The sequence below is a fragment of the Xyrauchen texanus genome, chromosome 35 (genome assembly GCF_025860055.1).
Source record: "Xyrauchen texanus isolate HMW12.3.18 chromosome 35, RBS_HiC_50CHRs, whole genome shotgun sequence".
NCBI lineage: Eukaryota > Metazoa > Chordata > Actinopteri > Cypriniformes > Catostomidae > Xyrauchen > Xyrauchen texanus.
In genome coordinates, this window is record NC_068310.1 from 28,634,910 (window position 1) to 28,652,490 (window position 17,581).

The 17,581-nt window shown below is 35.8% G+C and overlaps 2 protein-coding genes across 3 annotated transcripts in view; one reads left to right on the forward strand and one right to left on the reverse strand.

Annotated features, from left to right (window-relative positions):
* The first annotated feature begins 960 nt into the window (after window positions 1-960).
* Window positions 961-11,171, forward strand: LOC127628415 (TATA box-binding protein-like 1). 2 transcript variants are annotated; one of them, XM_052105143.1, is made up of 7 exons: window positions 961-1,126; window positions 1,920-2,125; window positions 2,405-2,487; window positions 9,278-9,341; window positions 9,440-9,543; window positions 10,286-10,380; window positions 11,036-11,171. In XM_052105143.1, exons 2-7 carry the CDS (start codon window positions 1,991-1,993, stop codon window positions 11,113-11,115), a joined length of 561 nt encoding a protein of 186 aa, XP_051961103.1. In that variant the 5' UTR covers window positions 961-1,126; window positions 1,920-1,990; the 3' UTR covers window positions 11,116-11,171. The 2 variants fall into 2 exon arrangements, with proteins under 2 accessions (XP_051961103.1, XP_051961104.1); XM_052105144.1 differs by lacking the exon at window positions 961-1,126 and adding an exon at window positions 1,743-1,768.
* Window positions 10,907-17,581, reverse strand: part of LOC127628412 (solute carrier family 2, facilitated glucose transporter member 12-like) — a 14,948-nt gene continuing 8,273 nt past the window's right edge. The window contains exons 5-6 of the mRNA XM_052105138.1: window positions 15,084-15,216; window positions 10,907-13,818 (exon numbers count right to left, since the gene is read on the reverse strand). Coding sequence (XP_051961098.1) covers window positions 13,722-13,818; window positions 15,084-15,216 — 230 coding nt within the window. The 3' untranslated portion in view covers window positions 10,907-13,721. The remainder of the gene's footprint in view (window positions 13,819-15,083; window positions 15,217-17,581) is intronic.

Here is a 17,581-nt window from a genome sequence, read left to right on the forward strand (position 1 = left end):
TACTATATGTATAGGGACCGCAAATACAAGGACGATATACAGATTTGTACAGATGGATCAAAAGATTTAGAAACAAATGCTACAGGATCAGGAGTTTCCAAGTGGATCTTAATAAAAGAACATCTGAATATCTAAATGTCTATGCTGTTGTATAATGGGGGGGGGGGGGATAACACATTTTTAGCATGCAGTGATTCTATAGCTGCTCTTGTAGGCTAAGCATCAAATCAGGCGCAGCCAGAAACAATCAGGATCTGCTCTATTAAATCGTGTCTATCTATTCAAGAATAACTAGACAGGGGGACAATAAAAAGTCTCATTCATGTGGGTCTCATCCCATTCGACAATGAAAGAGCAGACAAATTGGTAAAAAAAAAAAAAAACGTTGACATTAATATTAAGTTATCAAAATCAGAAGGGAAAAGCACTGTGTGGAGGAAAATAAATAGAAAATGGCAACAATCAGTAAAAGGGAGACATGTATACTCAATACAAAACAGTGTAGGTATTGTAAGAAATAGAGAAGTGAACCGAAGAGAGCATGTAATAATAAGCAGCCTAAGAATGGGACAATGCAGCCTTAACGGTATACTTCACATCATGGGAAAACATCCAACAGGCCTGAGCAGTCAGTGTCAGGAATATGAGACAGTTGAACACATTCTTACATCATGTGTGGAATTCAATCAAGAAAGACAAGAAATGATGATACAATTACGGGAAATATGATGGATAGAGGACAATATTAAAAGTATGCTAGAATGTGCAGACAGTAAACAAGGGAGGAAATGTCTATTTAATTTTCTAAAAAAGACTGGACAAGCGACTTTTAAATAAATGGACTCTATGTAAATATTGAACAGCCGCATTAAAACCTAAAGAAGAAGAAGAAATGTTGAACAGAAGGTGGCAGTAATGCAACAATCCGGATGCCAACTGCCATAAAACCCCAACGAAGAAGAACAATCGCCGGTTGTCTGTTGTTTATATTTTGAGGCTTTTGTTTACTTTTAATACTCTTCCGATCGTTATTTTTAATAAACAGAACACTCGTTTTAATAACGTTTCATAATTTTGTTTAGCATAAATCTCTCTCGGTCGTACAATTTAACACCTCATCAGTCAAGTAAGTGAAACTTTTATTAGCTAAGTGTTTTGCTAATCATTCAGGTAATAAATTAAACTCCGTTTGTTTTTAAAACTAATAGCCTATATGGTCGCTTTGCATTGTTGTCGACCCATTACTAGTTCTTAAATCGTTGAATGTATGAATCGCTTGTGGTGTATCATACATCGCATGCAAGTTGCTTTATATACACTTATTTTCTAAATTAATATGTTTACTGTTATTTGATCTTAAACTGGTTGGTGCATAAATCTACTAACATCCTACTTGCTTGACTGGTAGCACTTGCAGACGATGCTTTGTGTGTGCGTTTTGAGTCTTGGACTAATAAAGAGAGAAAGAGTGAGACATTGAAAGCTGAATAATGCGAACGCATCCATGATTTTGCAAGTAGTCATATCAAATGCTTTACACTTAGATGCTTTTTCACTTGGTGTATCGTGTATGTTATCCAAAGCAACTTACAGTATATTTTATTAGTTACAGTACCCTTTGCAAAGGTTAACTGGCTTTGTTTAGGGCACAATGGTCATAGTTAATGAATAACCTCCATAGCTTTTTGGTTACCAGCTTTAGCCATTTTACTACATCACACTGTGATCCAAACCCAGGCCATGGGAGGATCCAGCAACTATCAGCACAGTATGCTTGAGCAATATATTTACCTTTTGGTTGGATTGTTAGTAACCTTGCATAAAGATTTAGCTAAATGATTACATGTAATGTAGTCACACAGTTGCTTTGCCTCTACACTGGAAGTATTAAATCCTTATCTGTTTATGTGTTCTTGCAGGTGGTTCTTTGGATTGTGACATGCATCTTTAAAGGGGTTGTCAAGCTTAAAATCTCACCCAGAACAGCCCCATGGAGCCAAGTAATGATGTGGTGCTTGATATCATCGTTTCCAATGTCGTATCTGTCTTCAGAACAAGGTGCCATTTAAACCTGCGCACCATCGGCCTAGAGGGCACTAATGTCATCTACAAACCTGAAATGGGGGTAAGTCTAGACAATCAAAGTTTTGATCATGGGTACCTGAATTGTGCATAAATATGCATTAGTCATAACGAATGCACTTCCATAGTTCATACTTGCATATTTTAATTACAGAGTGTCTCATAAAGAACATTGAGTGCAAAGATTAGTAACTGCATCAGCGTTATGTGTTCACCCATCACCTGGAATCATTGGTATCAGCAGTATTAATCAGTATAGGGCCAATCATTTACACACATTGTTGCTTATGTTCTATGGATGTTTTTCACTCTGTTTTTCTAGAAAGTCTTGATGAAGCTGCGGAAACCACGCATCACTGCCTCTATATGGTCGTCAGGGAAAATTATTTGCGCTGGAGCAACAAGGTCACACTAAAATCTCCATTGTAAATCTCAGAATACTTAATACTAAGCCAAGAGTTGTTTGTGATGCACTTTAGTCTTGTGAGGTTCAACTTATTTGGTTAACTGGTAATTGAATAATTTTGCAACCCCAATTGCGAAAAAGTTGGGACAGTATGGAAAAATGCATATAAAAACAAAAAGGAGTGATTTGTAAATTCTGTTCACACTGTGCTATTTTGAAAGCACTACAACATCAAATTATTTGATATTTTACCTTGTGAAATTAATTAATTATTATTATTATTATTATTATTATTGTTACATTTTAAATATACACCAAATCAGATGATTGCAACGTGCACCAAAAAAGTTGGGACAGTCATTACACTGACACTGTGTAACATCATTATTTATTTTAAAAACACGTAAGCATACAGTACTGTGCAAGTTTTAAGCACGTAATATGTTTTAAAAAAAAAAAAAATTCTTAAGATGGTTGTTTATACCTTCAGCTTTAGTATGTCAATAGGAAATATAAATGTTAGACTCCCAAACATTACTTTTGCAACAAGAATAGAATAGAAGAACAGATGGCATGCCCCCCCCTCCCCCCGCCCGAACATTGTGTCTGTCTGAGATTTCATAAAGAGACAGAAGTAATTGAGACATCCTAAATAGACTGAAGAATTGTGGCGAATTCTCCAAGAAGCTTTGAACATCCTATCTGCCAACAACCAAGGAAAAACTGTGTCCAGGTGTATCTAGGAGAATCTATGCTGTTTTGAAGGCAAAGGTGGTCACACTGAATATTGATTTAGCTTTTTTATGTTTACTGAACCTTGTATGATGTCCATAGATAAACAAAAACTATATTTTTGATGAAATCCTCACTATGCAACATTTTTCACAAGTGCCTAAAACTTTTGCACAGTACTGTATATACATTTATTATATTAACATACTATGTATATGTATGTAGGGCTGGGCAGATTTTCCAATTAATGCGTTTTGACACTTTTAAAATTCTAATTAGAGATTAATTAGCTATAGTTAGATATTTTGTTGATAATTCATCAATAGAATAACCCTAACCCCACCAATAAGGAAGAGAAAAAGAAATTCACAGCGTTTGTCTTAATTTCACTTCCGATTTGATCAGCTGCACGTGTGTGTACACACTCCAAATGAACATGACAGAGACTAATATAAAAGACAGCAATAATATTCCCAGTTCGATTGAACACAGTGTGATTGCAGCCGGCTTAAGACCATAATTGGCCTCAGCGTGCACATGTTGATGAATGGTCTCCTTTCTTATTTTGTTACCAATTATAAAGAGTTAGTTATGTGACAGTTAGGTGCTTCATATCAAATCATATGAATAGACCTTTTTCACGGCCGCGCCATCTTTGATTTTTAATGGGAATGACAACAAGTCTGTGAGGGATAGACTTCCCATCTCTTCAGTGGCACTGTAACCGATTTGAGGAATAAGGAAGCTGGAGATTGTGAATCCAACTCAAAGATACATTTATTTACACACTAACACTTTCGCATTATTGCGTAACTGTGAAGCTTCAGACATTCACTCAAACGATATCTGCGCTGACACACACACACACACATGCAGACTTGGCTCTCTCTTTCTCACTCTGAGGTCTGGCCCCTTTTATTTTCACCGTTTCTCATTGTTAACAAAGAAAAAGCAATTGCCAGCATTTCATCTCGGGCGAAAACCCTTACCGCTTCCTCTCTCCCCAGACAAACTGGTGAATGCATAAAGCTGTATAAAGCTCCTAGATCACATCTGATTTACACAACTTTAGTTTTTTTGAAAAAAATATGTTTCTGTTTTGTACGTGGAACAATCTAAAAACACTGCTGCACAGTCCATTGGAGAGACTGTACGTCTATCCCTCACAGCCTTGTTATCATTCCCATTAAAAATCATTGCTGTGAATAAGGCCTATAGGCTATATATGGCGAATTAAAAATCTGCCACTCCTTTTACCATGATGATTCGGATAGATTCCTAGTTAATGCTTTGTTCTGTGACGTGTTTCAAGTGTACTGCATCTATAGCCAACGTTTGGCAAGCAATCATTTTGACACGCTTTGCTAGTTGAATTGTAATGATAAATTATTTCATATCGCTGCACTGTTCAACGTGAACAGCTAAAGGGCACGTCTCTATCTTCAGGGGTTTATGATTTTACATACAATTTGTTTTAAATACATTACAGTCCTTTCTAGATAAACGTAATAATTTATAGATATTGATTTCTAGATAACTTTCTAGATAGGCTTGATTTAGATAAAAATGACTGTGAAAGTATTTTTTACACTTTTCTTATTTTGTTCTATTATTTCTGAACATCTGGATGCATTTGGTGTGTTTGTACATTTTTCTTGCACACATTTGTATAATGAAAAGGACTTGGATTTCTGTAACCAGGCTACCTTGCTTTCTAATAAAGAACATGCAATTTGAATCATGGTGGAGTACATTTAAAAGTTGAAAAAAGGTTGATAAAAATCGAGATTCAAATTTTTTGCCATATCGCCCAGCCCTGTGTGTGTGTGTGTGTGTGTGTGTGTGTGTGTGTGTGTGTGTGTGTGTGTGTGTGTGTGTGTGTGTGTGTGTGTGCGCAGTTGATGTTTGAAGTTTACATACACTTAGGGTGAAGTCATTAAAACTCACTTTTTTAACCACTCGACAGATTTAAAAGTCATTTAGGACATCTTTGTGCATGACATGAGTAATTTTTCCAACAATTGTTTAAAGACAGATTGTTTAACTTTTAATTGACTATCACAATTCCAGTGGGTCAGAAGTTTACATACACTAAGTTAACTGTGCCTTTAAGCAGCTTGGAAAATTCCCGAAAATTATGTCAAGCCTTTAACAATTAGTCATTTCGTTTCTGATAGGAGGTGTACCTGTGGATGTATTTTAAGGTCTACCTTCAAACTCAGTGCCTCTTTGCTTGACATCATGGTGAAATCAAAAGAAATTAGCCAAGACCTCAGATATTACTTTCTGGAGAAATTTTCTCTGGTCTGATGAAACAAAAATGTAACTTTTTGGCCATAATGACCATCGTTGTGTTTGGAGGATAAAGGGTGAGGCTTGCCAGCCTAAGAACACCATCCCAACTGTGAAGCATGGGGGTTGCAAATGGGTCTTCCAAATGGAAAATGACCCCAATCATACCTCCAAATTTGTGGCAAAATGGCTTAAGGACAACAAAGTCAAGGTATTGGAGTGGCCATCACAAAGCCCTGACCTCAATCTCAATCAGAACTAAAAAGCGTGTGTAAGCAAAGAGGCCTGCAAACCTGACTCAGTTACATCAGTTCTGTCTGGAGGAATGGACCAAAACAATTTAAAAGCAATACTACAAAATACTTACAAAGTATATATAAACTTCTGACCCACTGGGAATGTGATGAAAGAAAGAAAAGCTGAAATAACTAATTGTATCTACTATTATTCTGACATTTCACATTCTTAAACTAAATTAGTGATCCTAACTGACCTAAGACAGGGAATGTATTCTACTATTAAATGTCAGGAATTGTGGAAAAACAGTATAAATGTGGTGTATGTAAACTTCAACTACAGTGATGGCCAAAAGTTTGGAATAATGTATAGAGTTTGCTGTTTTGGAAGGACATTTTTCGTTAATTCACCAAAGTGGCATTCAACTGATCATAAGGTATAGTCAGGACATTACTGATGTCAAGAACAGCACCATCACAAAAAAAAGAGAAACAGCTTTCTCTAGAAACTTGTCAGTCAATCATTGTTTTGAGGAATGAAGGCTATACAATGCTTGAAATTGCCAATAAAACTGAAGATTTCATACAAAGCTGTACACTACAGTCTTCAAAGGACAACTGGCTCTAACAAGGACAGAAAGAGATGAGGAAGACCAGATGTACAACTAAACAAGAGGATAAGAGACTCTAATTTAAGAAATAGACGCCTCACATATCCTCAGCTGACAGCTTCATTGAATTCTACCCGCTCAACACCAGTTTCATATACAACAGTAAAGAGAAGACTCATGGGGTGCAGGCCTTATGGGAAGAATTGCAAAGAATAAGACACTTTTGAAACAGAAAAAGAAAAAGAAAAGGTTAGAGTGGACAAAGAAACACAGACATCAGACAACAGATCATTGAAAAGAGTGTTATGGATCTTAACCGCATTGAGATTTTGTGGGATCAGCTAGACTGTAAGGTGCGTAAAGTGCCCGACAAGATAGCCACATCTATTGCATGTGCTACAGGAAGTGTGGGGAGAAATGTCACATGAGTATCTGGACAAACTGACAGCTAGAATGCCAAGGATCTGCAAAGCTATCATTGCTGCACATGGAGGATTTGAAATAGTTCAAGATGTTCTGAACTTTTTTAAAAAATTGTAATAGTAATTTTTCACATTATTAATGTCCTGACGATACATTGTGAATAAAAGTACCAATTTATTTCCATAAGAGCAAAATCTACACTATTCCAAACGTTTGGCAGCCAGTGAATATATATATATATACACTACCGGTCTAAACTTTTGAATCACCTGAAATGCTTTTGATCTGAATGCGTATGCTTAAATGTTTGAAATTATTTTTGTATTTAATTGTGCTACCATATTAATTTATTTCATTTTAAAACAAAAATTTTATTAAAATATATATTCTTTTTTTTTTAATTCATGACTTGGAACAAATAATAAAGAAAAGCAGCCAATGAGGACCCAACATAGATGGGAACTCTTCAATACTGTTTAAAAACTTCCCAGGGTGATACCTCAAGAAGTTGGTTGATATTCATAGGATAATAATATGTCCATCCTGGTCACCAGTTAAAAAAATAAATCATGGTATAACATCATTTTGTTTTTGCAAAAAACAAAACAACAACAACAAACAACTGTTTCGGACATTTTGGTAGTGACCTTATTTTCATGGAACACCCTAAAGTCACTTAATGACACTTTAAGCAATTATGTTCAGGTGTCAGGTATGCTGTGGTCTGGTGTATGTTTACCTTCAATTGACGTACAAGGTAGAGTTGTTTCCCTCTCTAGCTCTTTCTGTGCTTTCTTCCGGTCCCTATGCTGTTTTTAACTTGCGCACAAGTGTTTCTCTTCTCCCTGTCAGTCAAGTTTTTTACATTTTTAAATTTACCCACTTGCTTTCGTCTTAAATTTGTAATCTCTTTGTTTTTATAAGTTAATTGTTGATATCTTATGGGGCCATACCTGATCCTCCGCCAATATTCACATAGGCGCTCAGCTGTACTCTTGGGCATATTTGCATCTCTTGTGTCTATCTGCCTGTATTAGTCTTTAAGTAAAAATAAATTATATATTTACTCTCACTGAGCACTTTATTAGAAACATTATGTCTTAATTAAGTACCCGACGCGGTCTTCTACTGTTGTAGACCATCCACCTCTAGGCTCGACATGTTGTTTATTCTGAGATGCTAATCTGTTCACTACAATTGTACAGAGTGGTTAACTGAATTACAGTAGACTTTTTGTTATCCCGAACCAGTCTGGCCATTCTCCGTTGACCTGTCTCATCAACAAAGTATTTCCGTCCAAAGAACTGTCGCTCACTGGATGTTTTTTTGCAATTCGGAGTAAACTGTAGCGACTGTTCTACATGAAAATCCCAGAAGATCATCAGTTACAGAAATACTCAAACCTGCCCATCTGGCACCAACGATTTTATGCATTGCACTGCTGCCACATGATTGGCTGATTAGATAATCACATGGATAAGTAGGTGCACATTTCTTCCTTATAAAGTGCTTGGTGTGTATGTATTATGTATATGTATAAATTATGTATTTTTATAAATAAAATCTGAAAGAACAACTTAATATCACTACCAAAGCAAATATGTCAATACCAAATCTATCATAGCTCGTTCGGTAATGACTGTTTCGGCTTTGACAATTCTAGCTAATCTTGCTCTTATATAAAAATTTCAGCACAGAGTTCTTGACATCACTCATTTGAACAGAGGAAAGTCACAAAAAACACATGTAATTTTTTCAAACATCACAACTTGTGTTTTATAAGACTAACAAGTTCGGTAATGACACTTTTTAAAAACACATCCAGGTTTTCTGACTTAACACTATTATTTAAAATTTTTAAAATACATCTACTCTACCACCACTGGAGTTGCAAGTTCGAATCCAGGGCGTGCTTAGTGACTCCAGCCAGGTCTTCTAAGCAACCAAATTGGCCCGGTTGCTAGGGAGGGTAGAGTCACATGGGGTAAGCTCCTCGTGGTCGTGGTAATGTGGTTAGCTCTCAGTGGGGCACGTGGTGAGTTGTGTGTAGATGCAGCCGAGAATAGCATGAAGCCTCCACACGTACTAACGCGCTAAACAAGCCATGCAATAAAATGCGTGGATTGACGGTATCAGACGCGGAGGCAACTGAGATTCATCCTCCACCTCCCGGATTGAGGTGAATCACTGTGCCACCACGAGGACTTAGAGTGTATTGGGAATTTCATAAACATGTTAATATGTTAATATTTTTGTCTGCAAAACTAATTTCAAACATTTAAGCATACGCCTTCAGATCAAAAGATTTTTAAGATCATGAGAAACATTTCAGTCAAGTGTTTCAAAAGTTTGACCGGTGTGTGTGTGTGTGTGTGTGTGTGTGTGTGTGTGTGTGTGTGTGTGTGTGTGTGTGTGTGTGTGTGTGTGTGTGTGTATGTATGTATATATATATATATATATATATTACACATGCATATAAATTATTTTTATTTTAGTGAGGAGGAGGCCAAACTGGGTGCCCGACGGCTGGCCCGCTGTCTGCAGAAGATTGGATTTAAGGTGTCAGACTAGGTTTATTGCTACTAGATCATTTTGTTTTTGTTCTTATCAACTTGTTTGTTTGTGTGGATGATCTTTCAATATTTGCTCTTCTGCAGGTGAGGTTCTCAGATTTTAAGGTTGTAAATGTGCTGGCGGTGTGCTCCCTGCCTTTTCAAATCCGTCTCATTGAGTTCACCAAAAATAACCGTCCCATTGCCAGGTAAAACATTAAAATTCCATCTAGTGTGTCCTCCAACTGCATGTTAAATGGTTGAATTTCCATTGTAGCCATACATTTAAATAGTATGTACTCTTGCATTGTTAATGGACAGTATTACTGTGAAACAATTAAGGCCCTGTTTACACCTGCTAACAATTAAGGCCCTGTTTACACCTGCTAATAATGTCCGTCTTGGGTGATCCGAACACAAGTGGTCAGCCGAGACAGATTAGTATTTACATGTGTCTCAAATGTGTCTCCTGTGACCACTTGTGATCAGATTTAGTCAAGGGGAGGGTCTCTGATTTTGTGACTACATTTATCACTCACTAAGTCTGTATGTTATTGCATGTTCAGTGGAGACTCATCATTATTGGGGCAATGATTGTCATGGACAAATTTAATAAAAAAAACACATTTGGAGTATTCAATAAAAGATCCATGTCAGTTTAAGCTATCCAAGACTAGTGTGAGTATTATAGCTTCCTTAGTGGTCCTCTAAGATCACCGCTATAAAAGCAAATCCATTAGGCAACCCATTATTATTCATTACACACTAGTAGGGGTAAACAAAGGACAACTCCAACCATGGAGAAATGGAACCGCACTCTCTAGTGTTGAAATAGTGTATCCTGCATTGAGAAAACTCTGAAGTATCAGTTCATCATACTAAACATGTTTTCCTATTTTTAGATTGCACCAGTAATCTCATCAGTATGTTTTTGTATGGATATATTTTCAGCTATGAACCTGAGCTCCATCCTGCTGCGTCATACAGAATCAAAAACCTCAGGGCTACGGTGCAGGTGTTTTCCACAGGCAGTATCACTGTTACAGGTGAAATATTTGCATAACCCGTCTTTCTGTATCAATTTAGCGGATCGGAAGAACTCCACAAGGGACCTTAACTGCTTAATACAAAGCTAAGTTACCTAAAATGCTAAATTCATATGGAAAATATCATGGCTTCATCTCCCTGGATGTTGTGTTAGTCATTGGATAACCTCTTCAATACATGCCCCCAAAAAGATCATACAGGTTACTGCATGATCCCATACCTTAGAGAATAAATCCTCGATTATTTAATTCGCCACATCACATTAAAGGCAGCCAATAGCATGTATGCTGTGCTACCATGACAGTCTGAAGTTTAGCTAATATAATTCAGCTTTGCAAGCAGTCAGCTACGAATACATTTTTGTTTTAATCATCCATGACATTGATTACCAATGACGTGTTATTTAGTACCAGATAATGTATGATTCATAACACAGAAACTATTAAAGGGAGGTTCTTCAATCACAGGCCCACTTTTGATCTCTTTAAATCATGAAAAATGAAACTTCCAAGAAAGTTCATTTAAATAAAGACGTTTATTTATTTTTTGTTTAGTTTTTTTATAAATAGAGAGATCAGAATCACCATTAAATGTTGATAAATCTGTCATAATGTTGTTTATCTCTTAATCTTTGACTTATTTCCCTCTCTCTAGGACCAAATGTGCAAAGTGTGGCATCTGCAGTGGAACAGATTTATCCTCTCTTGTTTGAGTGTCAGAAAACACTGGGATAAAACAAACACACACAGGCACCAGTTTGATAAAGAAGCACCTTATCATTGACTGTTTTAAGGCTTGTAACTGTTGTACTGTATGTCTCCCCGAGGCAGCTTTTGCCATTTAACGTCCAAGTGGGTCTGGGTCGTGTGTTTTCAGAGTCATGCCTTTAAACTATGGTGTTCGGACCCCAGAGCGAATAATGATGACTTCCTCAAGCTCAGAAGAGGACCATTAGTGCATTTTGTTGCTGACAGTTTATAATTTAAAAACACATGAAGTAACTGTATTACTGTGCATGGACATCAATGTAAAAACTGGCAAACGGTGACATTTAAGGATCACATTTAACTTTTGGAGTGAGGGGTTATATGGCACACACCACATTTAAACAGCAGATGATGTACAGTATATTTCTGGTGTATGCTGTTTGACAGAGCACTGGTTGTGAAGCTTATGCTAATGTAATATGTGACAACTTTTATATTTTATAATAAACAAAATAAAACAATCCCTATATGAATTGATCATTTTTAGACATTTTTTATTTTATTTCTTTATTTTCTCTGAGTATGTGTGTCTCTTTAAGAGGAGGAATATCCCAGCATTACTCATCTGCTACTAGGCTACCACATACATAGTCATCATTGTTTTGACAGAGTGAGATCATGTGGATTTCTTAATGAACTAAATTTTGTATTGTACTAAAACAAAATAGCATTGCTTACGATTGGACACACTTTCTGGGGCTGACCACAGCAGTGCTCAGCACACAAATACTATATGTGGTTGTGCCACAGAACTTGGCTTTGACTTGCCATGGCATGATTAGGAACATATTTAAATAATTTCCAAAGTGTCTCAAAACAGTGAATGTACAAAGGCCTTCATCAAAACAAAACTGCAGTGTTTTAAAAATGCATTAAAAAATTATACAAATCAAATTGATTTATTAAACTCTTCTCAACTGACCTTTCATGCCATGAGAAGTTACATTGTTAAAGATGAACTCAGTCATTTTACCCCATTCAAACATTTTACTTCTAAATAATTTAATTGTAATTTTGAATACACTGGAGGCCAAAAGTTTGGAATAATGTACAGATTTAGCTGTTTCAGAAGGAAATTGGTACTTTAATTCACCAAAGTGGCATTCATCTGATCACAAAGTATAGTCAGGACATTACTGATGTAAAAAACAGCACCATCACTATTTGAAAACGTAATTTTATATCAAATCTAGACAGACCCCATTTCCAGCAGCCATCACTCCAACAACTTATCCTTGAGTAATCATGCTAAATTGCTAATTTGGGACTAGAAAATCACTTGCCACTATATCAAACACAGCGGAAAGCTATTTGTTTAATTAAATTAAGCTTAACATTGTCTTGTTCGTTTTTGTGTTGACACAGAATGCAATAGACTACCATGTCTTAAAGTCAAGATTAGGTCAACAATGGCAAAAAAGAAAGCGCTTTCTCTAGAAACTCGTCAGTCAATCATTGTTTTGAGGAATGAAATTGCCAAAAAACTGAAGATTTCATACAAAGCTGTACACTACAGTCTTCAAAGGACAGCTGGCTCTAACAAGGACAGAAAGAGATTTGGAAGGCCAAATGTACAACTAAACAAGAGGAAAAGTACATCAGAGTCTCTAGTTTGAGAAATAGACGCCTCACATGTCCTCAGCTGACAGCATCATTGAATTCTACCCGCTCAACACCAGTTTCATGTACAACAGTAAAGATAAGATTCAGGGTGCAGGCATTATGGGAAGAATTGCAAAGAATAAGCCACTTTTGAATCAGAAAAAGAAAAAGGTTACAGTGGACAAAGAAACACAGACATTGGACAACAGATCATAGAAAAGAGTGTTATGGATCTTAACCGCATTGAGCCGCATTTCAGCTAGACTGTAAGGTGCATCACAAGTGCCGACAAGACAGCCACATCTATGGTAAGTGCTGCAGGAAGTGTGGGGAGAAAATCTGTATCTGGAAAAACTGACAGCTAAAATGTCATGGATCTGCAAAGCTGTCATTGCTGCACATAGAGGATTTTTTTAATGATAATTCTTTCAAGTATTTTATGAAGTTCTGAATATTTTTATCAAATTGTAATAGTAATATTTCACATTATTAATGTCCTGACTATACATTGCGATCAGTTGAATGCCACTTTGGTGAATAAAAGTACCAATTTATTTCCATAAGAGCAAAATCTGTACATTATTCCAAACTTTTGGCCGCCAGTGTATGTATAAATCACGAGCACTCACAAAAGATGAGCACTCTAGTCATATCAGTAACATTATAAAATCTGTTCTACATGGGGCAGAGGCACCCTCATGGGGGCTGCAATTTTAGAATCACATGACCATCTGATTACTACTCGCTTAATCTTAGTAACCGTCTTGTTATTGGATGCTTTTACTCATTAAATTAATCATGGCTGATTGTGAATAGTGAATTTATTCAATGGCATCTGTGACTGAAAACTATTGACTTTGATTGATGCTGCACCCACACCACCAGGTGTCACTGGGGGTCTAAGATGATATGAACAAATAATAATCGCTTGCAAATTTCCAAACTCCTAGACTCTTCATTTGAGTGAAATGTCAAACAGTTGTTAGGGTCCTAGTTTCCTCTGGTGTGGATTGTGTTTTAGCCTCCTTTTTTCTTCTGTGACACAGCAGTGCGCTGCTCAGATGATTCCTGCAAAACAGGACAAGTTGTTGAACATGTGAGCACATGATTCAATGCACTTTGAACAGGAACTCCCTGTTGAATAACAGTGTACAAGAGGAAAAAGAAATAAGAAAATAATTATGTTTTTAGGAAATTTTTTGGCATTGTCACATCATTTTCATGGTAATTAAAGAGTAGGTTCATCCAAAAAATGTAATTCTGTCATTATTCCCTTTTCCTCATGTCATTCCAAACATGTGGAACACAAAGAGGGGATTTCATTTTTGAAGAATGCAGATACAATAATATCTTTTTTTTTCCCATACAATGAATGTCAATGGTGACAGAGACTGTCAGTCCCAAACATTTTGCCAAACATATTTTGTGTTCCACAGAAGAAATAGATATACAGGTTTAGAACAACATAATAGTGAGTAAATTATGACAGATTTTTGGGTGAACTTATCTATTGTATTACTGTTATAATGTAAAAAAAATCTAATAAGAACAATCATTGACAATAATTAATTACTATGATGAGGAGGAGGGCGTGGCCAGGCTGTGATGGTGCATGTGTGTTCATCTTATGTTTTATGTTGTTTTAAGTTCATTCATACCGTTAAACTTTCTTTCTGTTTTCATACTGTTTCAATTACATCAAAATAAATCTAATCTAAAACATCTGAAAACATACGAATTCTGCAAGAAATGTGCTTGTTAGTCATGAAACTAGTATCGCAATGCAAGAAAGTGTTTTACGTCGTTAAAAGTTCAATTCTATTTAATGCGGGACATAATAGACTAGAGTTAAGATTGTGATGCATTAGATTAGAATGATGATATGATTATTCCAAATATTTAATAGGGGAGAGATATAGATGTATGTATTGATGACGTTTAGAATTTCTCAGTTGATGTAAGAATAAAGAGACGAGACACAAGCATGTAGTTAAGTCAAGCTTTACGCAAGCTTAACTCAATAAAAGGGAGCGTAAGAACCTTCGCACTGGAGGTCGAACATTACCAAGTGCTGCTAGATTTTAAATTAGTATTTATTTTTATCACATTCTTTCTGGTTATATCAGAAATTCCATCTTTTCTTCATGCCAATAGTGTTTAACACTGTGGTGAATTATTGTATTAAGGTCCATTAGCAGGTGTTTTGCCCATTATGGAGCGTTAGTGGTGCACTCTTGGAGCGAGAGAAAACAATGACGCTCCGATTTTTTAAAAACCCACGCCTCGCTCCGCTCTGCTCACATACTCTGGTTTGAGTGTCTATGTGTTCTTACTTCATGGCAAGCTCCTTGGAAATCTGTTCCAGCGATCGGCCTTTAGTTTCTGGCACAAATACAATCACAAACACCACCAACACGAAGCTCATTGCAGCATAGGAGAAGATCACACTGGGCAAACCGATCCTGTCTACAAACACAAAACATTACAGTTAGTCATCAGTAACCACTACTTTTTTCCACATTTATTGTTTATTTTACTGTACTGAACTTCATAAGCTTGCGTTTTCATTCCAACTCTGCAGGAACAAACCCACAGGTGCCAAATTAATATTTGACTGATTGCCTTGTCAGCTTTTAAAGTCTTTGGAAATTAACCTTTGTGTCTATTAATGACTTTAAGTTCACTCAAAAATAAAAATGACAAAATCACTGTTTCACCCTCATGTTGCTCCATGTTCATGGTTGGGAAGTAACAGAATACATGTAACGGGAATACATATTTAAAATACAAAGTATAAGTAACTATATTGCACTACAGTTACAATTTAAATTATTGGTAATTATAATACAGTTACATTCTGATTACTGAAGAGATTACTTTGCATTTTATTGTACTTTGTTTCATTTAATATTTAGTCCTTTCAGATGGAAAACTTTTATACATATAAATGATGTGATCCAAAGTGCATTTGAACAGCGGTGAAACACTTTCTTATGATGTGTTACATTCATATGAGCAGACAGAGAAGTAACTTTTTGAAGAAAGTTTGGAGCAGAAGAAAGAGAAATAAACCTTTGTTTGTCAGCTTTATGCTAAGCTAAAATGCTATTTCAAGCCATTTTACATACACATACCAGACACGATCATATTTTTTTATTAAGAAAATTCACGTTGGATCATAATTTATTTTGTTCTAGTAAGATCTTTGATATTAGGGCAAAAATCATATTCTTGATAATAATTATTGTATTGTTTTCCTGTAAAAAATTTAAAAATCCTTAAAACAAGATCAATTTGATTTATCTTGTTTTAGAAGCAACACTGCATAAGATATTTAAGTTTTTCAGAGAATGTATTTTTAACATGTGTATTTTGTTTTACTGTACTGGCAGAATTTTTATAGTCAAAAGAAGTGAAAAAATCTACCAGAGCTGAAGAAGTAATCCAAAGTATTTAGAATATGTTACCTTGAGTAATCTAATGTAATACGCTACAAATTACATTTTACAGCATGTATTCTGTAATCTGTAGTGGAATACATTTCAAAAGTAACCCTCCCAACCCTGTCCATGTTGTTCCATTTATTTTTTCTTTGGGACACAAAATGAGATGTTAGGCACAATGTTAGTCTCAGTCAGTATTCACTTTCATTGCATTGAAAAAGAAGCAATAAAAGTGAATGTTGACAGAAGCTGTTGGTTCCTACCATTCTGCCTAACGTTTCCTTTTATGAGAAAGAAAGTCATTAAGGTTTGAAATGACATGAGGGTGAGTAAATGATGACAGAAGTTTCATTTTTGTGTAACTATATAGGGATACTGAACACTGTAAAAATCTATACAATTCTCAATCAGTATGATACATGGGCCAATTCAAACTTTTTACACTTAAAATGAGTTAACAAACTATTGTTTTCATTATCATTGTCATATTTTAGAGTATTTCAGTCTACAGTATAAAGTGTCTTTGTTTAAATATTAATATAATCTTAGCTAGCACTATGCTAGAGTAGCTCTTGTTAGACATGGGAACAACACGGTGGGACAAATTCTAACATTAATAATTGATCCACTGTTCCAGCATAGTAGCTCTAATCATAACAACACCAAGCAAAACAACACTACCTTTTTTCCTCTTATTTAATGATCTATGGTTAAATGAACTAACATTGCTCTTACATAACTTGTTTTGGGGAAATACGGTGTCTCGCTCTCTCAGAATCCATATATAAATATGATAACTTCCATTCCTTGAGTACATGGATCACAAGGTTGTGTACAATACCCTGACTCACCACCACAATGCTAGGGTTTTGTAGGTCTCTGTTAATTTGTTGCAACTGCAAGGAAGTTGCTAGGGTGTTCTGGGTGGTTGCTAAGTTGTTACTTTATGGCCTAAGTAAAGATAGTTTCTGTGATATTCTGGTTCCTCGATCTGGCACAGGTCCCTTCTTCAATGTAAGTCTATTTGGTTTTTTGTCACCTGTTTTTATTGTCTGCCAGGCAAAAATCGTATAACCGATTGTTTAAAAAGTAATAGCACACCTTTTGTCAACAAGTTGCATGATTTGAGGTTCATAGCACAAATGGTGTGGGAAGAATCACTCACCAAATTTGAGTACTTAGCATTAGGGATTTATTCTGATAGTAGTAATAGTAACAGTAAAAGTGATGCTTGCCTTAAAAAGCACCACTAATTTTCATTTTTCTTCCTAACAATTTTAGAAAAAGGACTACTAACCAAGACTCTAACAAACAACTGCTGACACCATGAGAAAGGGCTATTTAACCACTTTCTCTAAATTGAGACAACTTCAATCTTTGTTGTTTTA

Excerpts from the sequence above, each read along its gene's own strand:
- LOC127628415 (XM_052105143.1), top strand. The coding sequence starts at position 1,991 with ATGGAGCCAAGTAATGATGTGGTGCTTGATATCATCGTTTCCAATGTC. Across the intron at positions 2,126-2,404 it reads TCTACAAACCTGAAATGGGG|AAAGTCTTGATGAAGCTGCG; the intron begins GTAAGTCTAGAC and ends CTGTTTTTCTAG. Across the intron at positions 2,488-9,277 it reads ATTTGCGCTGGAGCAACAAG|TGAGGAGGAGGCCAAACTGG; the intron begins GTCACACTAAAA and ends TTTTTATTTTAG.